Genomic DNA, 19,141 nt, shown 5'->3' with positions numbered 1-19,141 from the left:
AGTAACTCAGTAACTCACTGGATGTATAGTAACTCAGTAACTCAGTGGATCTATAGTAACTCACTGGATGTATAGGAACTCACTGGATGTATAGGAACTCACTGGATGTATAGTAACTCACTGGATGTATAGGAACTCACTGGATGTATAGTAACTCAGTAACTCACTGGATGTATAGGAACTCACTGGATGTATAGTAACTCAGTAACTCACTGGATGTATAGGAACTCACTGGATGTATAGTAACTCACTGGATGTATAGCAACTCAGTAACTCACTGGATGTATAGTAACTCACTGGATGTATAGTAACTCAGTAACTCACTGGATGTATAGTAACTCAGTAACTCACTGGATGTATAGGAACTCACTGGATGTATAGTAACTCACTGGATGTATAGTAACTCACTGGTTGTATAGTAACTCACTGGATGTATAGTAACTCACTGGATGTATAGTAACTCACTGGATGTATAGGAACTCACTGGATGTATAGTAACTCACTGGATGTATAGTAACTCACTGGATGTATAGTAACTCACTGGATGTATAGTAACTCACTGGATGTATAGTAACTCAAAATAGCACCAGAATGACAGACACTGTTTACATTGAGGTGTATTTAGTCACCAAGTCATTTTATTTCTATATTATCTACTGCTTAAGTTGTGTTGTGATGCACTCTCTATATTATCCTGCTGTTATATTAGTATTCAATTCCCCAACCCTTTCTCTCTCTCTCTCTCTCCCTCACTCTCTTTTTCCCTCCCCCTTCTCGTTCACCTCCACCCTCTCTCTCCCTCCCTCTCTTTTTCCCTCCCCCTTCTCATTCACCTCCACCCTCTCTCTCTCTCCCTCGCTCTCTTTTTCCCTCCCCCTTCTCATTCACCTCCACCCTCTCTCTCTCTCCCTCGCTCTCTTTTTCCCTCCCCCTTCTCATTCACCTCCACCCTCTCTCTCCCTCGCTCTCTTTTTCCCTTCTCATTCACCTCCACCCACTCTCTCTCTCTCCCTCCCTCCCTCTCTTTTTCCCTCCCCCTTCTCGTTCACCTCCACCCTCTCTCTCCCTCCCTCTCTTTTTCCCTCCCCCTTCTCATTCACCTCCACCCTCTCTCTCTCTCCCTCGCTCTCTTTTTCCCTCCCCCTTCTCATTCACCTCCACCCTCTCTCTCTCTCCCTCGCTCTCTTTTTCCCTCCCCCTTCTCATTCACCTCCACCCTCTCTCTCCCTCGCTCTCTTTTTCCCTTCTCATTCACCTCCACCCACTCTCTCTCTCTCCCTCCCTCCCTCTCTTTTTCCCTCCCCCTTCTCATTCACCTCCACCCTCTCTCTCTCTCCCTCTCTTTCACCTGAGGTTTTGTAAGTGTTATTCTTTGTCATTCACAGATCACAAACAGCCATACATTACCATTATTCTCTGGGTGCCGTTGGCAACAACAATACAATGACAACAAAAGGTGAGCTCTCTCTTGAGAGAGAAAGAGAGAAAATTGAGATTCCAGATTCCATTTCCTCCTCCAAATTGTTAGTTTCTAGGGTCCCTCACTCTCAACCCCTCTCTGAGTTACCCTAGCCCAATTATGGCTGTGTGAACAGAATAGAACAGAACAGCACCTGAGTGTTTGCATAATGATATATTGGGCCTGTTCTGTAACTCTGTAGCTGGAATACACAAACACAGGACAGTGTCACAAATGGCCCCCTATTCCCTATGTAGTGCACTACTTTAGACCAGGGCCCTATTCCCTATGTAGTGCACTACTTTAGACCAGGGCCCTATTCCCTATGTAGTGCACTACTTTAGACCAGGGCCCTATTCCCTATGTAGTGCACTACTTTGGACTAGGGCCCTATTCCCTATGTAGTGCACTACTTTGGACCAGAGCCCTATTCCCTATGTAGTGCACTACTTTGGACCAAGGACCTATTCCCTATGTAGTGGCACTACTTTGGACCAAGGACCTATTCCCTATGTAGTGCACTACTTTTGACCAGGGCCCTATTCCCTATGTAGTGCACTACTTTGGACTAGGGCCCTATTCCCTATGTAGTGCACTACTTTGGACCAGAGCCCTATTCCCTATGTAGTGCACTACTTCGGACCAAGGACCTATTCCCTATGTAGTGCACTACTTTGGACCAAGGACCTATTCCCTATGTAGTGCACTACTTTGGACCAGGGACCTATTCCCTATGTAGTGCACTACTTTGGATCAGGGCCCTATTCCCTATGTAGTGCACTACTTTGGACCAGGGACCTATTCCCTGTGTAGTGCACTACTTTAGACCAGGGCCCTATTCCCTATGTAGTGCACTACTTTGGACCAGGGCCCTATTCCATATGTAGTGCACTACTTTGGACCAGGGACCTATTCCCTATGTATTGCACTACTTTGGACCAGGGCCCTATTCCCTATGTAGTGCACCACTTTAGACCAGAGCCCTATTCCCTATGTAGTGCACTACTTTAGACCAGAGCCCTATTCCCTATGTAGTGCACTACTTTTGACCAGGGCCCTCTTCCCTATGTAGTGCACTACTTTAGACCAGAGCCCTATTCCCTATGTAGTGCACTACTTTAGACCAGAGCCCTATTCCCTATGTAGTGCACTACTTTGGACTAGGGCCCTATTCCCTATGTAGTGCACTACTTTGGACCAGAGCCCTATTCCCTATGTAGTGCACTACTTTGGACCAAGGACCTATTCCCTATGTAGTGCACTACTTTGGACCAAGGACCTATTCCCTATGTAGTGCACTACTTTTGACCAGGGCCCTATTCCCTATGTAGTGCACTACTTTGGACTAGGGCCCTATTCCCTATGTAGTGCACTACTTTGGACCAGAGCCCTATTCCCTATGTAGTGCACTACTTCGGACCAAGGACCTATTCCCTATGTAGTGCACTACTTTGGACCAAGGACCTATTCCCTATGTAGTGCACTACTTTGGACCAGGGACCTATTCCCTATGTAGTGCACTACTTTGGATCAGGGCCCTATTCCCTATGTAGTGCACTACTTTGGACCAGGGACCTATTCCCTGTGTAGTGCACTACTTTAGACCAGGGCCCTATTCCCTATGTAGTGCACTACTTTGGACCAGGGCCCTATTCCATATGTAGTGCACTACTTTGGACCAGGGACCTATTCCCTATGTATTGCACTACTTTGGACCAGGGCCCTATTCCCTATGTAGTGCACCACTTTAGACCAGAGCCCTATTCCCTATGTAGTGCACTACTTTAGACCAGAGCCCTATTCCCTATGTAGTGCACTACTTTTGACCAGGGCCCTCTTCCCTATGTAGTGCACTACTTTAGACCAGAGCCCTATTCCCTATGTAGTGCACTACTTTAGACCAGAGCCCTATTCCCTATGTAGTGCACTACTTTGGACCAGAGCTCTATTCCCTATGTAGTGCACTACTTTGGACCAGGGCCCTATTCCCTATGTAGTGCACTACTTTGGACCAGAGCCCTATTCCCTATGTAGTGCACTACTTTGGACCAGAGCCCTATTCCCTATGTAGTGCACTACTTTGGACCAGAGCCCTATTCCCTATGTAGTGCACTACTTTAGACCAGAGCCCTATTCCCTATGTAGTGCACTACTTTGGACCAGAGCCCTATTCCCTATGTAGTGCACTACTTTGGACCAGAGCCCTATTCCCTATGTAGTGCACTACTTTGGACCAGAGCCCTATTCCCTATGTAGTGCACTACTTTGGACCAGAGCCCTATTCCCTATGTAGTGCACTACTTTGGACCAGGGACCTATTCCCTATGTAGTGCACTACTTTGGACCAGAGCCCTATCCCAATGCAGTGCACTACTTTGGACCAGAGCCCTATTCCCTATGTAGTGCACTACTTTGGACCAGGGCCCTATTCCCTATGTAGTGCACTACTTTGGACCAGAGCCCTATTCCCTATGTAGTGCACTACTTTGGACCAGAGCCCTATTCCCTATGTAGTGCACTACTTTGGACCAGAGCCCTATTCCCTATGTAGTGCACTACTTTAGACCAGAGCCCTCTTCCCTATGTAGTGCACTACTTTAGACCAGAGCCCTATTCCCTATGTAGTGCACTACTTTGGACCAGAGCCCTATTCCCTATGTAGTGCACTACTTTGGACCAGGGCCCTATTCCCTATGTAGTGCACTACTTTAGACCAGGGCCCTATTCCCTATGTAGTGCACTACTTTGGACCAGAGCCCTATTCCCTATGTAGTGCACTACTTTGGACCAGAGCCCTATTCCCTATGTAGTGCACTACTTTGGACCAGAGCCCTATTCCCTATGTAGTGCACTACTTTAGACCAGAGCCCTATTCCCTATGTAGTGCACTACTTTAGACCAGAGCCCTATTCCCTATGTAGTGCACTACTTTGGACCAGAGCCCTATTCCCTATGTAGTGCACTACTTTGGACCAGAGCCCTATTCCCTATGTAGTGCACTACTTTGGACCAGGGCCCTATTCCCTATGTAGTGCACTACTTTGGACCAGAGCCCTATTCCCTATGTAGTGCACTACTTTGGACCAGAGCCCTATTCCCTATGTAGTGCACTACTTTGGACCAGAGCCCTATTCCCTATGTAGTGCACTACTTTGGACCAGAGCCCTATGGGGGAATAGGGAGCCATTTCAGATGCAGTCATACAGTAGGTTTTAAAAAGAGGAAGTTGTGTGCAACTGGTATTAATTAGGACATTTGATAACATTTATTATCCCATTGGAGGAAATTCATGTGGTCACATGCTTTAAAAATACATATTTACAGTGGAGGTCACTCCCATCATTCAGAAAACACTGTCAATCATTAAAGACATATATGTTGGTATATGTTTCATTAGTCCATTGTTGATATAGTCCCCAAAAATGTTTTGCAGGTCAGCAATCAAATTTTCAAGATATATAACTTTCAAAATACAGAAATACAGCCGGTATGCTGCATTTTGGTCCCTTTATTTCTATCTTGTAGATTTTTTTCAGTAGAATGGAAAATGTTTCCCACTACATTTTAGCCACTTAACCGACCTATCAAAATGCCTGAATGTTCTGTGTTACATGGATCTCTTTTGATTGTATAGATTTGCCGTCGGATCACATCTATGCGTACGCTCTGTCCACGACTCTGATTAAAGTGTCCTCTCCTGCCACGGTGGGCCTCTACTCATCATGTCAGAACCGCATCAACATGATCCTCAGATATATAGAGGGTAGGTACAACATGATCCTGTCTTATAGAGGGTAGGTACAACATGATCCTGTCTTATAGAGGGTAGGTACACACAACATACTCCTGTCGTATAGAGAGTAGGTAGATACAACATGATCCTGTCTTATAGAGAGTAGGTAGATACAACATGATCCTGTCTTATAGAGGGTAGGTAGACCCCACATGATCCTGTCTTATAGAGGGTAGTTACACACAACATGATCCTGTCTTATAGAGGGTAGGTAGACACAACATGATCCTGTCTCATAGAGGGTAGGTACACACAACATGATCCTGTCTCATAGAGGGTAGTTACACACAACATGATCCTGTCTTATAGAGGGTAGGTCGACCCCACATGATCCTGTCTTATAGAGGGTAGGTAGACCCCACATGATCCTATCTTATAGAGGGTAGGTAGACCCCACATGATCCTGTCTTATAGAGGGTAGGTACACACAACATGATCCTGTCTTATAGAGGGTAGGTACACACAACATGATCCTGTCTTATAGAGGGTAGACACAACATGATCCTGTCATATAGAGGGTAGATACAACATGATCCTGTCTTATAGAGAGTAGGTAGACACAACATGATCCTGTCTTATAGAGGGTAGACACAACATGATCCTGTCATATAGAGGGTAGATACAACATGATCCTGTCTTATAGAGAGTACGTAGACACAACATGATCCTGTCTTATAGAGAGTAGGTAGATACAACATGATCCTGTCTTATAGAGAGTAGGTAGACACAACATGATCCTGTCTCATAGAGGGTAGGTACACACAACATGATCCTGTCCTATAGAGAGTAGGTAGACACAACATGATCCTGTCTCATAGAGGGTAGGTAGACACAACATGATCCTGTCTTATAGAGAGTAGGTAGACACAACATGATCCTGTCTCATAGAGGGTAGGTACACACAACATGATCCTGTCTTATAGAGGGTAGGTAGACACAACATGATCCTGTCTCATAGAGGGTAGGTAGACACAACATGATCCTGTCTCATAGAGGGTAGGTACACACAACATGATCCTGTCTTATAGAGGGTAGGTACACACAACATGATCCTGTCCTATAGAGAGTAGGTAGACACAACATGATCCTGTCTCATAGAGGGTAGGTAGACACAACATGATCCTGTCTTATAGAGAGTAGGTAGACACAACATGATCCTGTCTCATAGAGGGTAGGTACACACAACATGATCCTGTCTTATAGAGGGTAGGTACACACAACATGATCCTGTCCTATAGAGAGTAGGTAGACACAACATGATCCTGTCTCATAGAGGGTAGGTAGACACAACATGATCCTGTCTTATAGAGAGTAGGTAGACACAACATGATCCTGTCTCATAGAGGGTAGGTACACACAACATGATCCTGTCTTATAGAGGGTAGGTAGACACAACATGATCCTGTCTCATAGAGGGTAGGTAGACACAACATGATCCTGTCTCATAGAGGGTAGGTACACACAACATGATCCTGTCTTATAGAGGGTAGGTAGACACAACATGATCCTGTCTTATAGAGAGTAGGTAGATACAACATGATCCTGTCTTATAGAGGGTAGGTAGACACAACATGATCCTGTCTTAGAGAGAGTAGGTAGACACAACATGATCCTGTCTCATAGAGGGTAGTTACACACAACATGATCCTGTCTTATAGAGGGTAGGTACAACATGATCCTGTCATATAGAGGGTAGGTACAACATGATCCTGTCATATAGAGGATAGACACAACATGATCCTGTCTTATAGAGGGTAGATACAACATGATCCTGTCTTATAGAGGATAGACACAACATGATCCTGTCATATAGAGGGTAGATACATCATGATGCTGTCATATAAAGGATAGGTACACACAACATGATCCTGTCATATAGAGGATAGGTACACACAACATGATCCTGTCATATAGAGGATAGGTACACACAACATGATCCTGTCATATAGAGGGTAGGTACACACAATATGATCCTGTCATAAAGAGTGTTGAGGATTTTCATCCACGCAGGATGCTCAGCGTTAGAAAGTAGCCCTAAAGCCCAGAGCTAGAAGGAACATATCCTTATCTCATTGTTCTCTTTCTCTCTCTCTCTCTCTCTTGCTCGCTCCTTGACTAGTCCACATGGAGCAGGAGGCAGAGAGGAGGGAGCAGAGTTACCAGGGCAGGTCCAAGCCTCGTTCCGTCAAAGCCTCCATCACTGGTCTCCTAGCTCTGATCTGCAGGCTGCTGTTCTACAGACCTGTCTGGACCGAGGAGAACCAGCGACAGAAGAATGTCCGGTTCATCTACGTTCGGTTCTCCGCATGGCACTTTGCCGGGAGTGACCTCCTCTGGGCAGGGCTGGTGATGAGACTGTGCCTGGCACTGCAGGAGAGCTTCGGGAGACTTCAGGTGGGTTACCCTAGAGGTTAGAGGTTAACTTCAGGTAGGTAGCCTAGAGGTTAGAGGTCAGAGCCCATCTAGCACATTTGGTTCCTTGGAGGTTGTGAGAACGTACGTTTTTGGTTTCCCATTGGTTATGGGAATGAAGCCATACGTTTCCCGTAAAACTGAACTTGTTTTTTTTTACGTTCTGAGAATGGAAGTGAATGTTTTGCCTGTTCTGGGAATGTACCTTCTTAGGTTGCGGGGAGGTTCTGAGAGCGCTTTACTATGGTTCCCTGAACGTTTACCAGGAAGGTTTTATTAAAGTTCTGAGAACAAAAATTATAGGTTATTTGAAGATGACGAGTTAACATTCTGAGAAGGTTTCAATAAGACTTTTGATTGCACTGTTAGCTTAGTTGGGGTTAACTGTTTTGCTTAGGTATCAAACACATTGATTTTTTATTGTGGCACGGCGTCAGTGAGATTCAAACCTATGGAATTAGTCCACTGCGCCACTAGGATGGAGCTAACATGCAATGTTTATTTTATACTCATACAAAAGCTGTTCCTTTTAGTCTGTTCAAACAGACCCCGTTTCAAAGTAAACAAGCACTCATTAAGATCAGGCGTGACCAATGTAGTGGGCTCAGCCAACACACCTGAACACACTTTAACAAGATAGAGAATAGAGTCTTGTTGATGCTGAGAACAGAATGTATATGTTTTTAAATTACATTCTTAGAACGTATTTTGAACGTTACTAACGTTTTTGTATGTTTTTAATGATTTGTTTTCTTAATGTTATGATAACATGACTTTAAATAGAACCATGAGGAAACCTGCAGAAAACGTTATGATGAAGTACTGAAATTCCCACAGAACGTTGGTTCTTAACGTTCTCGGAACAATTTGAGAACATTATTTTAAATAGAACAATGAGGAAACCGGAAGGAAATGTTACTGTCACGCCCTGACCTTAGTTATAACTGTTTTCTGTATTTATTTTGGTCAGGTCAGGGTGTGACGTGGGTGGGTATGCGTGTTTTGTGTTGTCTAGGTTTTTTTTGTAGATCTATGGAGTTTTTGTAAGTCTAGGTTATTGTAGGTCTATGGTGGCCTGAATTGGTTCCCAATCAGAGGCAGCTGTTTATCGTTGTCTCTGATTGGGGATCCTATTTATGTTGCCATTTTCTATTTAGGTTTTGTGGGTTATTGTCTATGTGTAGCTGCATGTCAGCACTCAGTTATTATAGCTTCACGTTCGTTTTGTTAGTTTGTTTAAGTGTTCGTTGTTAATAAAAATAATGTATTCAAATTACGCTGCGCCTTGGTCTCCTCGTTACGAAGAACGTGACAGTTATGCTGAAGTACTGAAATTCCCACCTAAGAAACATATGGTTCTCAGAACATTATGTGCTAGCTGGGTATCCTGCACCATTCCCAGAACGTTGTGGGAAGGATGTATGCAAAATAACTATAGGACAACCACACTCTCACCAAGCTCTACGAAACATGTGGTTCTCAGAAGGTTAGGTGCTAGCTGGAAGGTTAGAGGTAAGGATCAGAGGTTAACTTCAGGTAGGTAACCTAGAGGTTAGAGGTTGACTTCAGGTAGGTAGTCTAGAGGTTAGAGGTTGACTTCAGGTAGGTAGCCTAGAGGTTAGAGGTTAACTTCAGGTAGGTAGCCTAGAGGTTAGCGGTATCCCTCATAAAATAGGTCCTTTGACCTCAACAGGACTTCCTGGATAAATAATGGTTAAATCAAATAAGAGGTGAGAGCTTTGTCAGTTCCAAACCCAGATCTGACTGGAAACATCAAGATAATGGACAATAAAGTATTCTTGTTGTTCTTCAGCTGGGCCTGTACCGCGTGGCGCAGCACGACGAGGAGGATGAGGTGAGGAAGAAGGTGATTGAAAACACATCGTCAGAGTGGAGATCTAAGAAGTTCTGCTGTTTCCCTCTCTGGTCCCTGGTCCTGGCCTTGCTGCTGGCTGCTCTCATAGTCCTCGTCTTCCTGGTGAGGATCAGAAGGTTGTTAGAGGCTGCTTCCCAAATGGCTCCCTTTTGCCTTCAAAGTGCACTACCTTGGAGTAAAAGTAGTGCACTATGTAGGGAACAGGGTTCCAACCTGGGATAGACCCATAGTAACAAGGTCCATTCATGTTCTAGTATCCCATAATATGTTTAGCATAAATGAGGAAGAATTGTAAACAAAGGGACCAGTGAAGCAAGGTGATACAATATGACTACGAGTGAGGGAATCTTTGACAGCATGACATTTTTACCAATCAGCATTAAGATGGAAAAATAACACATTCATTGTGAATTTCAGCAAACTACTCAGTGAACACTGAATACGACGTTGTCCTGACCTCGTGTTCCTGCATCTATAGGTGAAGTATGGCTTCCAGGGGGTTCCAGAAGCACCAGAGCTGGACGGACTGGGATCAGGAAATGGAACAGGAGAAGGTCAGAGTGAAGGCCAAAGTGGGGCCGGGGTGTTGGAGGGCCTGGCGTTCGCTGTCATGGGGGTCCCTGCAGCAGCAGCTTTACGATTCATCTTCCAGATGGGAAAGAACCTGATCTTCAACCAGGACCTGAAAGTCCGTAAGGCGCTGGACAACGAGAGGGTCAGCGGCCAACTGGGGTTCATGAACGAGGTGTCGTGTCTTTGCTATCATTAAATTGAAGACTTATAGTTTTTATCAAAGATTCCTGTAATTAGGGATTACGCGATCAACTGAGTAATAACGTAACTAATTAACTATGAATTTGGGAGCACCAGGGAAAGTAGTCAGATTACAAAGTTATAATTTCCCAATATAACCTTTCAGATATTTTCATATCTGATCAATAGTCTTCTGATTAATGATTTATTTATTTTACCTCACGTTAGTCTCATTCCAAACGTCGTAAATTGTTGGTTATCTGCACGAACCCAGTCTTCACTATGAGTCATCCATACATCAATTGTCTTAAATCATTTATTTATTACTAACTAATTAATTCACAGAAATGCATAAACAAACAAACAAACTTAAAAATGGTTACATGAAATGATGGGAGAAATATGCCCTAGTGGGCTGAACCGGCATGGCGGCTTGTTAGACAAAGGGAAAATTGGCGTTCGACCAAGAAGTCACTACAGAGTTCATAATTATAACAATTGACATGCTAATCCTTTACACATGAACGCTCACTCATTCGGGAACAATTGCAATCAATATATATATATTTACGCTCATTGTGTGTCGTCTTGATCGCTGGAGAGAAGTTCGTTTTTGTTGGAGGGTTTGATCCGTCTTTCTGTCTTTGTTTATTGTGGATAGTTCAGAGTGACATTCGTTATAGAATGGATGTTTCGGCGGTTGTCTTTCTTCGCGTTCAATGATACCGAATTCCTAGCTGCAGACTAGTAGTCAATATCAAGGACTTGTTCTTATTCATCTAAGAGTTTAACCACGTGGTATGGTTAAAGATTCAGCAATGGTACTTAACCTTCGTTCTCCCCCTATGGAGAAAAACATGGTCTAATGATAATTTCTCAGAGTTTAGCTTTTATTCAGATAGCAGAGAGGGGCTGTCCCAGGGTGTCTGACCCAACTGGCTCTGGGGCGGGTCCTCGGACTTCAAATCAAAAAGGGATTTGTATTTTTCTTCATTAAACAGTCCAAAATCATATTACACAATACAAACAGTATCATACTCACTCATTCATTTTATACAACAATCAGATGTAAACCTCATATCTGAGGTTATTATATAAACAGCGGTATGGTAATGTGGTCCCACAGTCTCTCATGAGTTTCCCACATGGGGACAAACGGACATGTTAATAGCTGGACTCTTCACCAATCTTCCATACTTTTGCAGGAACATGAAATCTGTTCGTACCTCAAGTTCTGTGAGGTGGAAGAAACTTCCTTTGTCCTGAAAGTTTACCCTCTCTCAAATACTGTTTGGCCATGAGGAGATTCTCAGGAATTTACGATGTCTCTCTGTGACCACAGCATGGGTTGTAGGGGGCAGGGAGAGGCAGGGAGAGGGGGATGGGGCTTGCTATACCCAAGCAGGCAACGTCATGACAGAGGTGAGGGAGGATATAATGGCACACGATTCCCTACAGAGTGCACTACTTTAGATCAATTGACCAACTTTTGACAAATGAATCAGTTCCTTAACCTGCTTTCTCCAACTTTTTTCTCTCTCTCTTTCTTTCTTTCTTTCTCTCTCTCTCTCCCTCTCTTCCTACCTCTCTCTCTCTATCTCGCTCCCTTCCTCCCACTCTCTCTTTCCCTCTCATCCTACCCCCTCTCTCTCGCTCCCTTCCTCCCACTCTCTCTCTCTCTCTCTCTCCCTTCCCACCCTCTCTCTTTATCTCGCCCCCCCCTCTCTCGCTCCCTCTCTCTCTCTGTCTCTCTCTCTGTCTCTCTCTCTGTCTCTCTCTCTCTCTCTCTCTGTCTCTCTCTCTGTCTCTCTCTGTCTCTCGCTCTCTCGCTCTCTCCCAGGTGAGGAAGGAGATGTGCCTGTTGTCCAGGTTCATCCAGTTCATGGAGGTGTTTGAGCAGAGGAGGATCCGAGTGGTTCTGGAGATCACTAACCTGGACCGATGTGCTCCTAAGAAGATCGTTGGTGTCCTGGATGCTATCAGTATACTGCTCTCTGATGAGGAGTCCCCCTTTATCTCTCTGCTGGCAGTCAACCCTGAGGTCCTGGTTCAACAGGTACATATTGTAATATCAGTCAACCCTGAGGTCCTGGTTCAACAGGTACATATTGTATTATCAGTCAACCCTGAGGTCCTGGTTCAACAGGTACATATTGTTACATCAGTCAATCCTGAGGTCCTGGTTCAACAGGTACATATTGTTACATCAGTCAACCCCGAGGTCCTGGTTCAACAGGTACATATTGTTACATCAGTCAACCCTGAGGTCCTGGTTCAACAGGTACATATTGTTACATCAGTCAACCCTGAGGTCCTGGTTCAACAGGTACATATTGTTACATCAGTCAACCCTGAGGTCCTGGTTCAACAGGTACATATTGTTACATCAGTCAACCCTGAGGTCCTGGTTCAACAGGTACATATTGTATTATCAGTCAACCCTGAGGTCCTGGTTCAACAGGTACATATTCTATTATCAGTCAACCCTGAGGTCCTGGTTCAACAGGTACATATTCTATTATCAGTCAACCCTGAGGTCCTGGTTCAACAGGTACATATTGTTACATCAGTCAACCCTGAGGTCCTGGTTCAACAGGTACATATTGTTACATCAGTCAACCCTGAGGTCCTGGTTCAACAGGTACATATTGTTACATCAGTCAACCCTGAGGTCCTGGTTCAACAGGTACATATTGCGTTATCAGTCAACCCGGAGGTCCTGGTTCAACAGGTACATATTGTGTTATCAGTCAACCCTGAGGTCCTGGTTCAACAGGTACATATTGTTACATCAGTCAACCCTGAGGTCCTGGTTCAACAGGTACATATTGTTACATCAGTCAACTCTGAGGTCCTGGTTCAACAGGTACATATTGTTACATCAGTCAACCCTGAGGTCCTGGTTCAACAGGTACATATTGTGTTATCAGTCAACCCTGAGGTCCTGGTTCAACAGGTACATATTGTTACATCAGTCAACCCTGAGGTCCTGGTTCAACAGGTACATATTGTTACATCAGTCAACCCTGAGGTCCTGGTTCAACAGGTAGACTAAGAGTCATCAGATTGATTTCTATACATACGAACAACAACTTACAGACAGACTCATACAAACAATGGCCAGACCCGCAGGCTCACACCCCCATCCCTGACCACACCCCATCCCAGACCACACCCCCATACCTGACCACACCCCATACCTGACCACACCCTCATCCCTGACCACACCCCCATCCCTGACCACACCCCCCATCCCTGACCACACCCCCTGTTACGTCTGTCGTTAGAATCAGACCAAGGTGCAGCGTGGTAGCCGTACATTTCGTATTTATTAAAATGAACACCAACAAAACAACAAAAGAATGAACAAACGTAACGTTCTGCAGGCTACCTAGTAACTGTGCAAAAACAAGATCCCACAAACTCAGGTGGAAAGCAGGCTGCCTAAGTATGATTCCCAATCAGAGACAACGATAGACAGCTGCCTCTGATTGGGAACCATACTCGGCCAAACACAAAGAAACAGAAAGCATAGAATGCCCACCCGAGTCACACCCTGACCTAACCAAATAGAGAAATAAAAAGGCTCTCTAAGGTCAGGGCGTGACACCCCCATCCCTAGTGCCTGCATTACTGTTTGCCACTTGGCCTTAAATTGTGCCAATTAGTTTTCTATTCACCCATACTATTTCAGTAATAAATCAATAGATGTTTTCATTGTGTTAATGATGGAGGATCATTTAATTTCCACGTTTTTTTGCATCGTTTTTTTCAAGATGAGTGATGAGAAGAGAATGGTCCAGCCCGTTGGTTATCTCACTACACCCGATATGCCAAGTCTTAAAATGCCAAGTCTTACAATACCATGTCTTTAAAATATGCAGACAGATTTCTAAAGTTTGAATCAACAACAGCGGTCACAGAATGAAGCCCTGTGGAAAACGCGTTTTAAATCCCAGGGTTGAGTTCAGTACTAAACAGAAATAAGTATATACAGTGTAGTAGTAAATTATAATAGTAAGAGGGTGTAACTCTGTGTTGTTGTTTGTGTCACACTGCTTTGCTCTATCTTGGCCAGGTCACAGTTGTAAATGAGAACTTGTTCTCAACTAGTCTACCTGGTTAAATAAAGGTGAAATAAAAAATATAAATAAATTTAAAAAAGAGCTGAAACGTTGACTATTTAAATGATTTACACTGGAAGAATGTGAATCAATATCGATATAATAAAAATGATTTACAGTGGAAAAATGTGAATAGGGCAATAATGGCTTTCATTATGAACTAACACAGTTTGTTTCTCTCCAACAGGTGAACTATGCAGACGGGTGCTTCAGTCAAGAAGACAGAGCCTACGCCTTCTTGAACCGCATCGTGACCCTGGCCTTCACCATACCGCCGCTCTGCCACGCCTCCAAGCACAAGGTGTTCTATATCAAATGGATACATTGTATCAAATAACTCTGCCTTTGCTGCCATTCATAATCTGTAATGCTTCCAAACTGTGTAAAAAAACAAAACAATTCTCTCTCCCTCTCTTCCGCTCTCTATTTCTCTCCGTCTCTCTCCCAAGGTGTTCTACAATATCGTTAGCGGCCAATCAGAGATCACGGAAGAAGTCAAGGGTCATGGGTCAAAGGGGATCGAGCTGAGAGAGCTGGACCTGGGCAGCCCGACGTCAAGTGTTTTGAAGGAGGCCAATATTCCTTTGATAGACAACAACCACATCAAGGAGGCGCACGTGGCGTTTGCGCTGAGTGAGGACGAGGTGGACAAGATGATAGAATCTGCATTGGAGAGCATTCTGTCCAGTAACAGAGGGAATCTCCACCACTACATCTCTGATGACACCATGTCCATGAGACGGGTCATCAACTCCATCAGGGTGACCGTGGTGCTCATGGAGGCTCTGAAGACTGAGCTGCCCCCGCCAGAGAACATCGCTGCCTGGGTACTGTAACACCCCTCTTTATGTTGTGGAGGGAGGGAGGGAGGGAGGGAGGGAGGGAGGGAGGGAGGGAGGGAGGGAGGGAGGGAGGGAGGGAGGGAGGGAGGGAGGGAGGGAGGGAGAATGGGGGAGGGAGGGAGGGAGAATGGGGGAGCGAGGGAGTCACAAATGATACGATTAGAAAAACGTAAGTCGGTTGGGGCGTCTGATATGTTTGTTGAACTTTACTGAAAGCATTGTGGGGATAGCTACATGCATCGTGGGGATAGCTACATGCATTGTTTTTCACTAGCTCTGTAGCTCAACTACTGCCTGAGTAAAACATGGAATGGAATTCTGAGTGTCAGTCTGTAATGTAATGGAAACATGGACTGGACTAACATTAATGATCACTACATTAGAGTAAAACGTGGAATGGAATTCTGAGTGTCAGTCTGTAATGTAATGGAAACATGGACTGGATTAACAGTAATGATCACTACATTAGAGTAAAACGTGGAATGGAATTCTGAGTGTCAGTCTGTAATGTAATGGAAACATGGACTGGACTAACATTAATGATCACTACATTAGAGTAAAACATGGAATGGAATTCTGAGTGTCAGTCTGTAATGTAATGGAAACATGGACTGGACTAACATTAATGATCACTACATTAGAGTAAAACGTGGAATGGAATTCTGAGTGTCAGTCTGTAATGTAATGGAAACATGGACTGGATTAACAGTAATGATCACTACATTACAGGTCGTTCTTGCCAACCATTGGCCCTGTCGTCTCAGCTGGATCCTACAGTGTCTGGAGGACGAGCAGCAGAGAGCAGAGATCGATGTCGCCGTCGTCGACGAGTCCAAGACTTTGTGGGAGGTCTGCTAACTGGCATATATTATTATAATGAAATTCTATAATTATGATGTATTATTAATACATTATTATATATATTATAATAGGTGTTCAGCGACTCGAGGATGGAGCTTCACATGATGAGGGAGGAGATCGAAGACCTGCTGGAGCAGGACGGAGATCCAGAGATGTTTGAGATGTTCCTCAAGGTGTGTGTTCCTTTTACGCTCCTTCGAGATTTGAACCAGCGACCTGTGTGTGTGTGTGTGTGTGTGTGTGTGTGTGTGTGTGTGTGTGTGTGTGTGTGTGTGTTTGTGTGTTTGTGTGTGTGTGTTTGTTTGTGTGTGCGCTCGCATCTCTCCAACACTCAGCACATTTCATCTTCATCTTCCAATCCTCCAGGTGCATTTCCAGTTCAGCGTGAGGGACGCGGAGAGGTTCAAGCTGACCACGGTTAACCTGGATCATTCTATCAGGAGGGAGCTGGCCCGGATCAGAGGGACCACCAGACTGAAGAATTCTGGGTGGGGGAGGAACCTGGCTCCTCTCAACATCAGGACTGTTATCAACATGACCTCTGAGGATGTCTGCAAAGCGGTAAGGGGTTGGCTGTGTACCACATGGCACCCTATTCCCTATATAGTGCACTCCTTTAGACCAGGGTCCATAGCCACCTTTAGACCTCAGATAAATACGTTGTTTTATTTTAACTTTATTTTACTAGGCAAGTCAGTATGTCAGTTAACCTATTTCCAATGATGGCCTAGGAACAGTGGGTTATAACTGCCTTGTTCAGGGGCAGAATGATAGATTTTTACCTTGTCAGCTCTGCGATTTGATCTAGCAACCTTTCGGTTACTAGTCCAACACTCTAGCCACTAGGCTACCTGCCTCCCCCCTCTAGCCCCTAGGCTACGTGCCTCCCCCTCTACCCACTAGGCTACCTGCCTCCCCCTCTAACCACTAGGCTACCTGCCTCCCCCCTCTAACCACTAGGCTACCTGCCTCCCCCTCTAACCACCAGGCTACCCTGCCTCCCCCCTCTAACCACTAGGCTACCTGCCTCCCCCTCTAACCACCAGGCTACCCTGCCTCCCCCTCTAACCACCAGTCTACCCTGTCTCCCCCTCTAACCACCAGGCTACCTGCCTCCCCCTCTAACCACCAGGCTACCTGCCTCCCCCTCTAACCACCAGGCTACCTGCCTCCCCCTCTAACCACCAGGCTACCTGCCTCCCCCTCTAACCACCAGGCTACCTGCCTCCCCCTCTAACCACCAGGCTACCTGCCTCCCCCTCTAACCACCAGGCTACCTGCCTCCCCCTCTAACCACCAGGCTACCTGCCTCCCCCTCTAACCACCAGACTACCTGCCTCCCCCTCTAACCACCAGGCTACCTGCCTCCCCCTCTAACCACCAGGCTACCTGCCTCCCCCTCTAACCACCAGGCTACCTGCCTCCCCCCTCTAACCACCAGGCTACCTGCCTCCCCCTCTAACCACCAGGCTACCTGCCTCCCCCCTCTAACCACCAGGCTACCTGCCTCCCCCTCTAACCACCTAGGCTACCTGCCTCCCCCTCTAACCACCTAGGCTACCTGCCTCCCCCTCTAACCACCAGGCTACCTGCCTCCCCCTCTAACCACCAGGCTACCTGCCTCCCCCTCTAACCACCAGGCTACCTGCCTCCCCCTCTAACCACGAGGCTACCTGCCTCCCCCTCTAACCACCAGGCTACCAGCCTCCCCCTCTAACCACCAGGCTACCTGCCTCCCCAAACATGTTTTTGATCTTCTTTCTATGTTCTGCATCTTTCCAAATTCCCCAAAAGCTGGCGAGGTTGAACCTCCCTGAGAAGTACGCAGACATCGTCCGTAGCAATGACCTCACCGGCCAGGCGCTGGTCTTCGGGGATCCCGACGACCTCAAACAGCTGCTCCAGATGACCTTCGGGGAGTGGACGACCTTCAGACTCCACTTCCTGGGTATCGGTGGGAGGCCCCAAGGTGGAGCCAAGGCCACGTCCCTAAACCTAAACCCCAAACAACTGACCAATCAGCAGTCTAAACAACCTCAGTTCGGTCCCCACGGCCACGGGTCAACATTAAATCTGTCTTTTTCTTGATGCCGTGGTGAGATAGAGATGCATGAAAACGGATGTAATCTGATACATATACAGACGGATGATCTGTGAGAATGGTCTGTGTATTGATGTGTAGTACCCATGAGAACCTACCTACCTATTGTGTAATAACAGTGAACTGCATTCCTCTACCAGCTCCTGTTGTATCTATAGAGCTTTCAGTTGCTCAAACCAGACACTAGGTGGCGCTGCTACTGGATACATGTCAAAGGGACTTTCTTACTGTCAACCAACAAAATGAAATAACACACACAAAAAATAAAACTATTAAAAAGTATAACAAAAAGGGTCTCTAGTTGAATACTACTCATATTACAGAGTGGTAAAGCTTCGTATGACACCAAGTTTAACTTTGTAGCACCTACAGATGAAATATGGTCTCAGAGGAGGCCTGGGTAAGGCCGAAATGTCATAAATATACAGACTTCATTCAATTATTTATCAATTATGCTTTTAGATACAAATGTCAATAATATGTCAACAATCCATCAGTGGAGGCTGCTGAGGGGAGGACGGCTCATAATAATGGCTGGAACGGAGCAAATGGAACGGCATCAAACACCATGGCAACCATGTGTTTGATGTATTTGATACCATTCCACTGATTCCGCTCCAGTCATTACCACCAGCCTGTCCTCCCCAATTAAGGTGCCACCAACCTCCTGTGAAATCCATCCCCCATTAAAGTTTGACCCCAAAGTCATGGTCTTTCATTTTTGTCCTGGTTTCATTGGTAAGAAGAATGCCCCTCTCCCCACAGGTGTGATTACTACCTCCTGAGGGTTTAGAGCTTGAGGTAGTCACCTCATACAAGTACTTGGGAGTATGGCTGGACGGTACACTGTCCTTCTCTCAGCACATATCAAAGCTGCAGGCTAAGGTTAAATCTAGACTTGGTTTCCTGTATCGTAATCG

At 45.5% G+C, this 19,141-nt stretch overlaps 1 protein-coding gene across 1 annotated transcript; it reads left to right on the top strand.

Annotated features, from left to right (window-relative positions):
* The first annotated feature begins 7,376 nt into the window (after positions 1-7,376).
* On the top strand, positions 7,377-18,208 carry LOC120039202 (NTPase KAP family P-loop domain-containing protein 1-like). The gene is made up of 10 exons (XM_038984694.1): positions 7,377-7,646; positions 9,478-9,642; positions 10,019-10,255; positions 12,134-12,349; positions 14,605-14,718; positions 14,867-15,244; positions 16,037-16,108; positions 16,192-16,293; positions 16,487-16,681; positions 17,915-18,208. Exons 1-10 carry the CDS (start codon positions 7,377-7,379, stop codon positions 18,206-18,208), a joined length of 2,043 nt encoding a protein of 680 aa, XP_038840622.1.
* Positions 18,209-19,141: the final 933 nt, after the last annotated feature.

This window comes from Salvelinus namaycush, unplaced genomic scaffold, assembly GCF_016432855.1.
Source record: "Salvelinus namaycush isolate Seneca unplaced genomic scaffold, SaNama_1.0 Scaffold26, whole genome shotgun sequence".
Classification (NCBI taxonomy): domain Eukaryota; kingdom Metazoa; phylum Chordata; class Actinopteri; order Salmoniformes; family Salmonidae; genus Salvelinus; species Salvelinus namaycush.
Note: the sequence above shows the minus strand (reverse complement) of the source record. Positions and strands in the feature narration are given on the sequence as shown.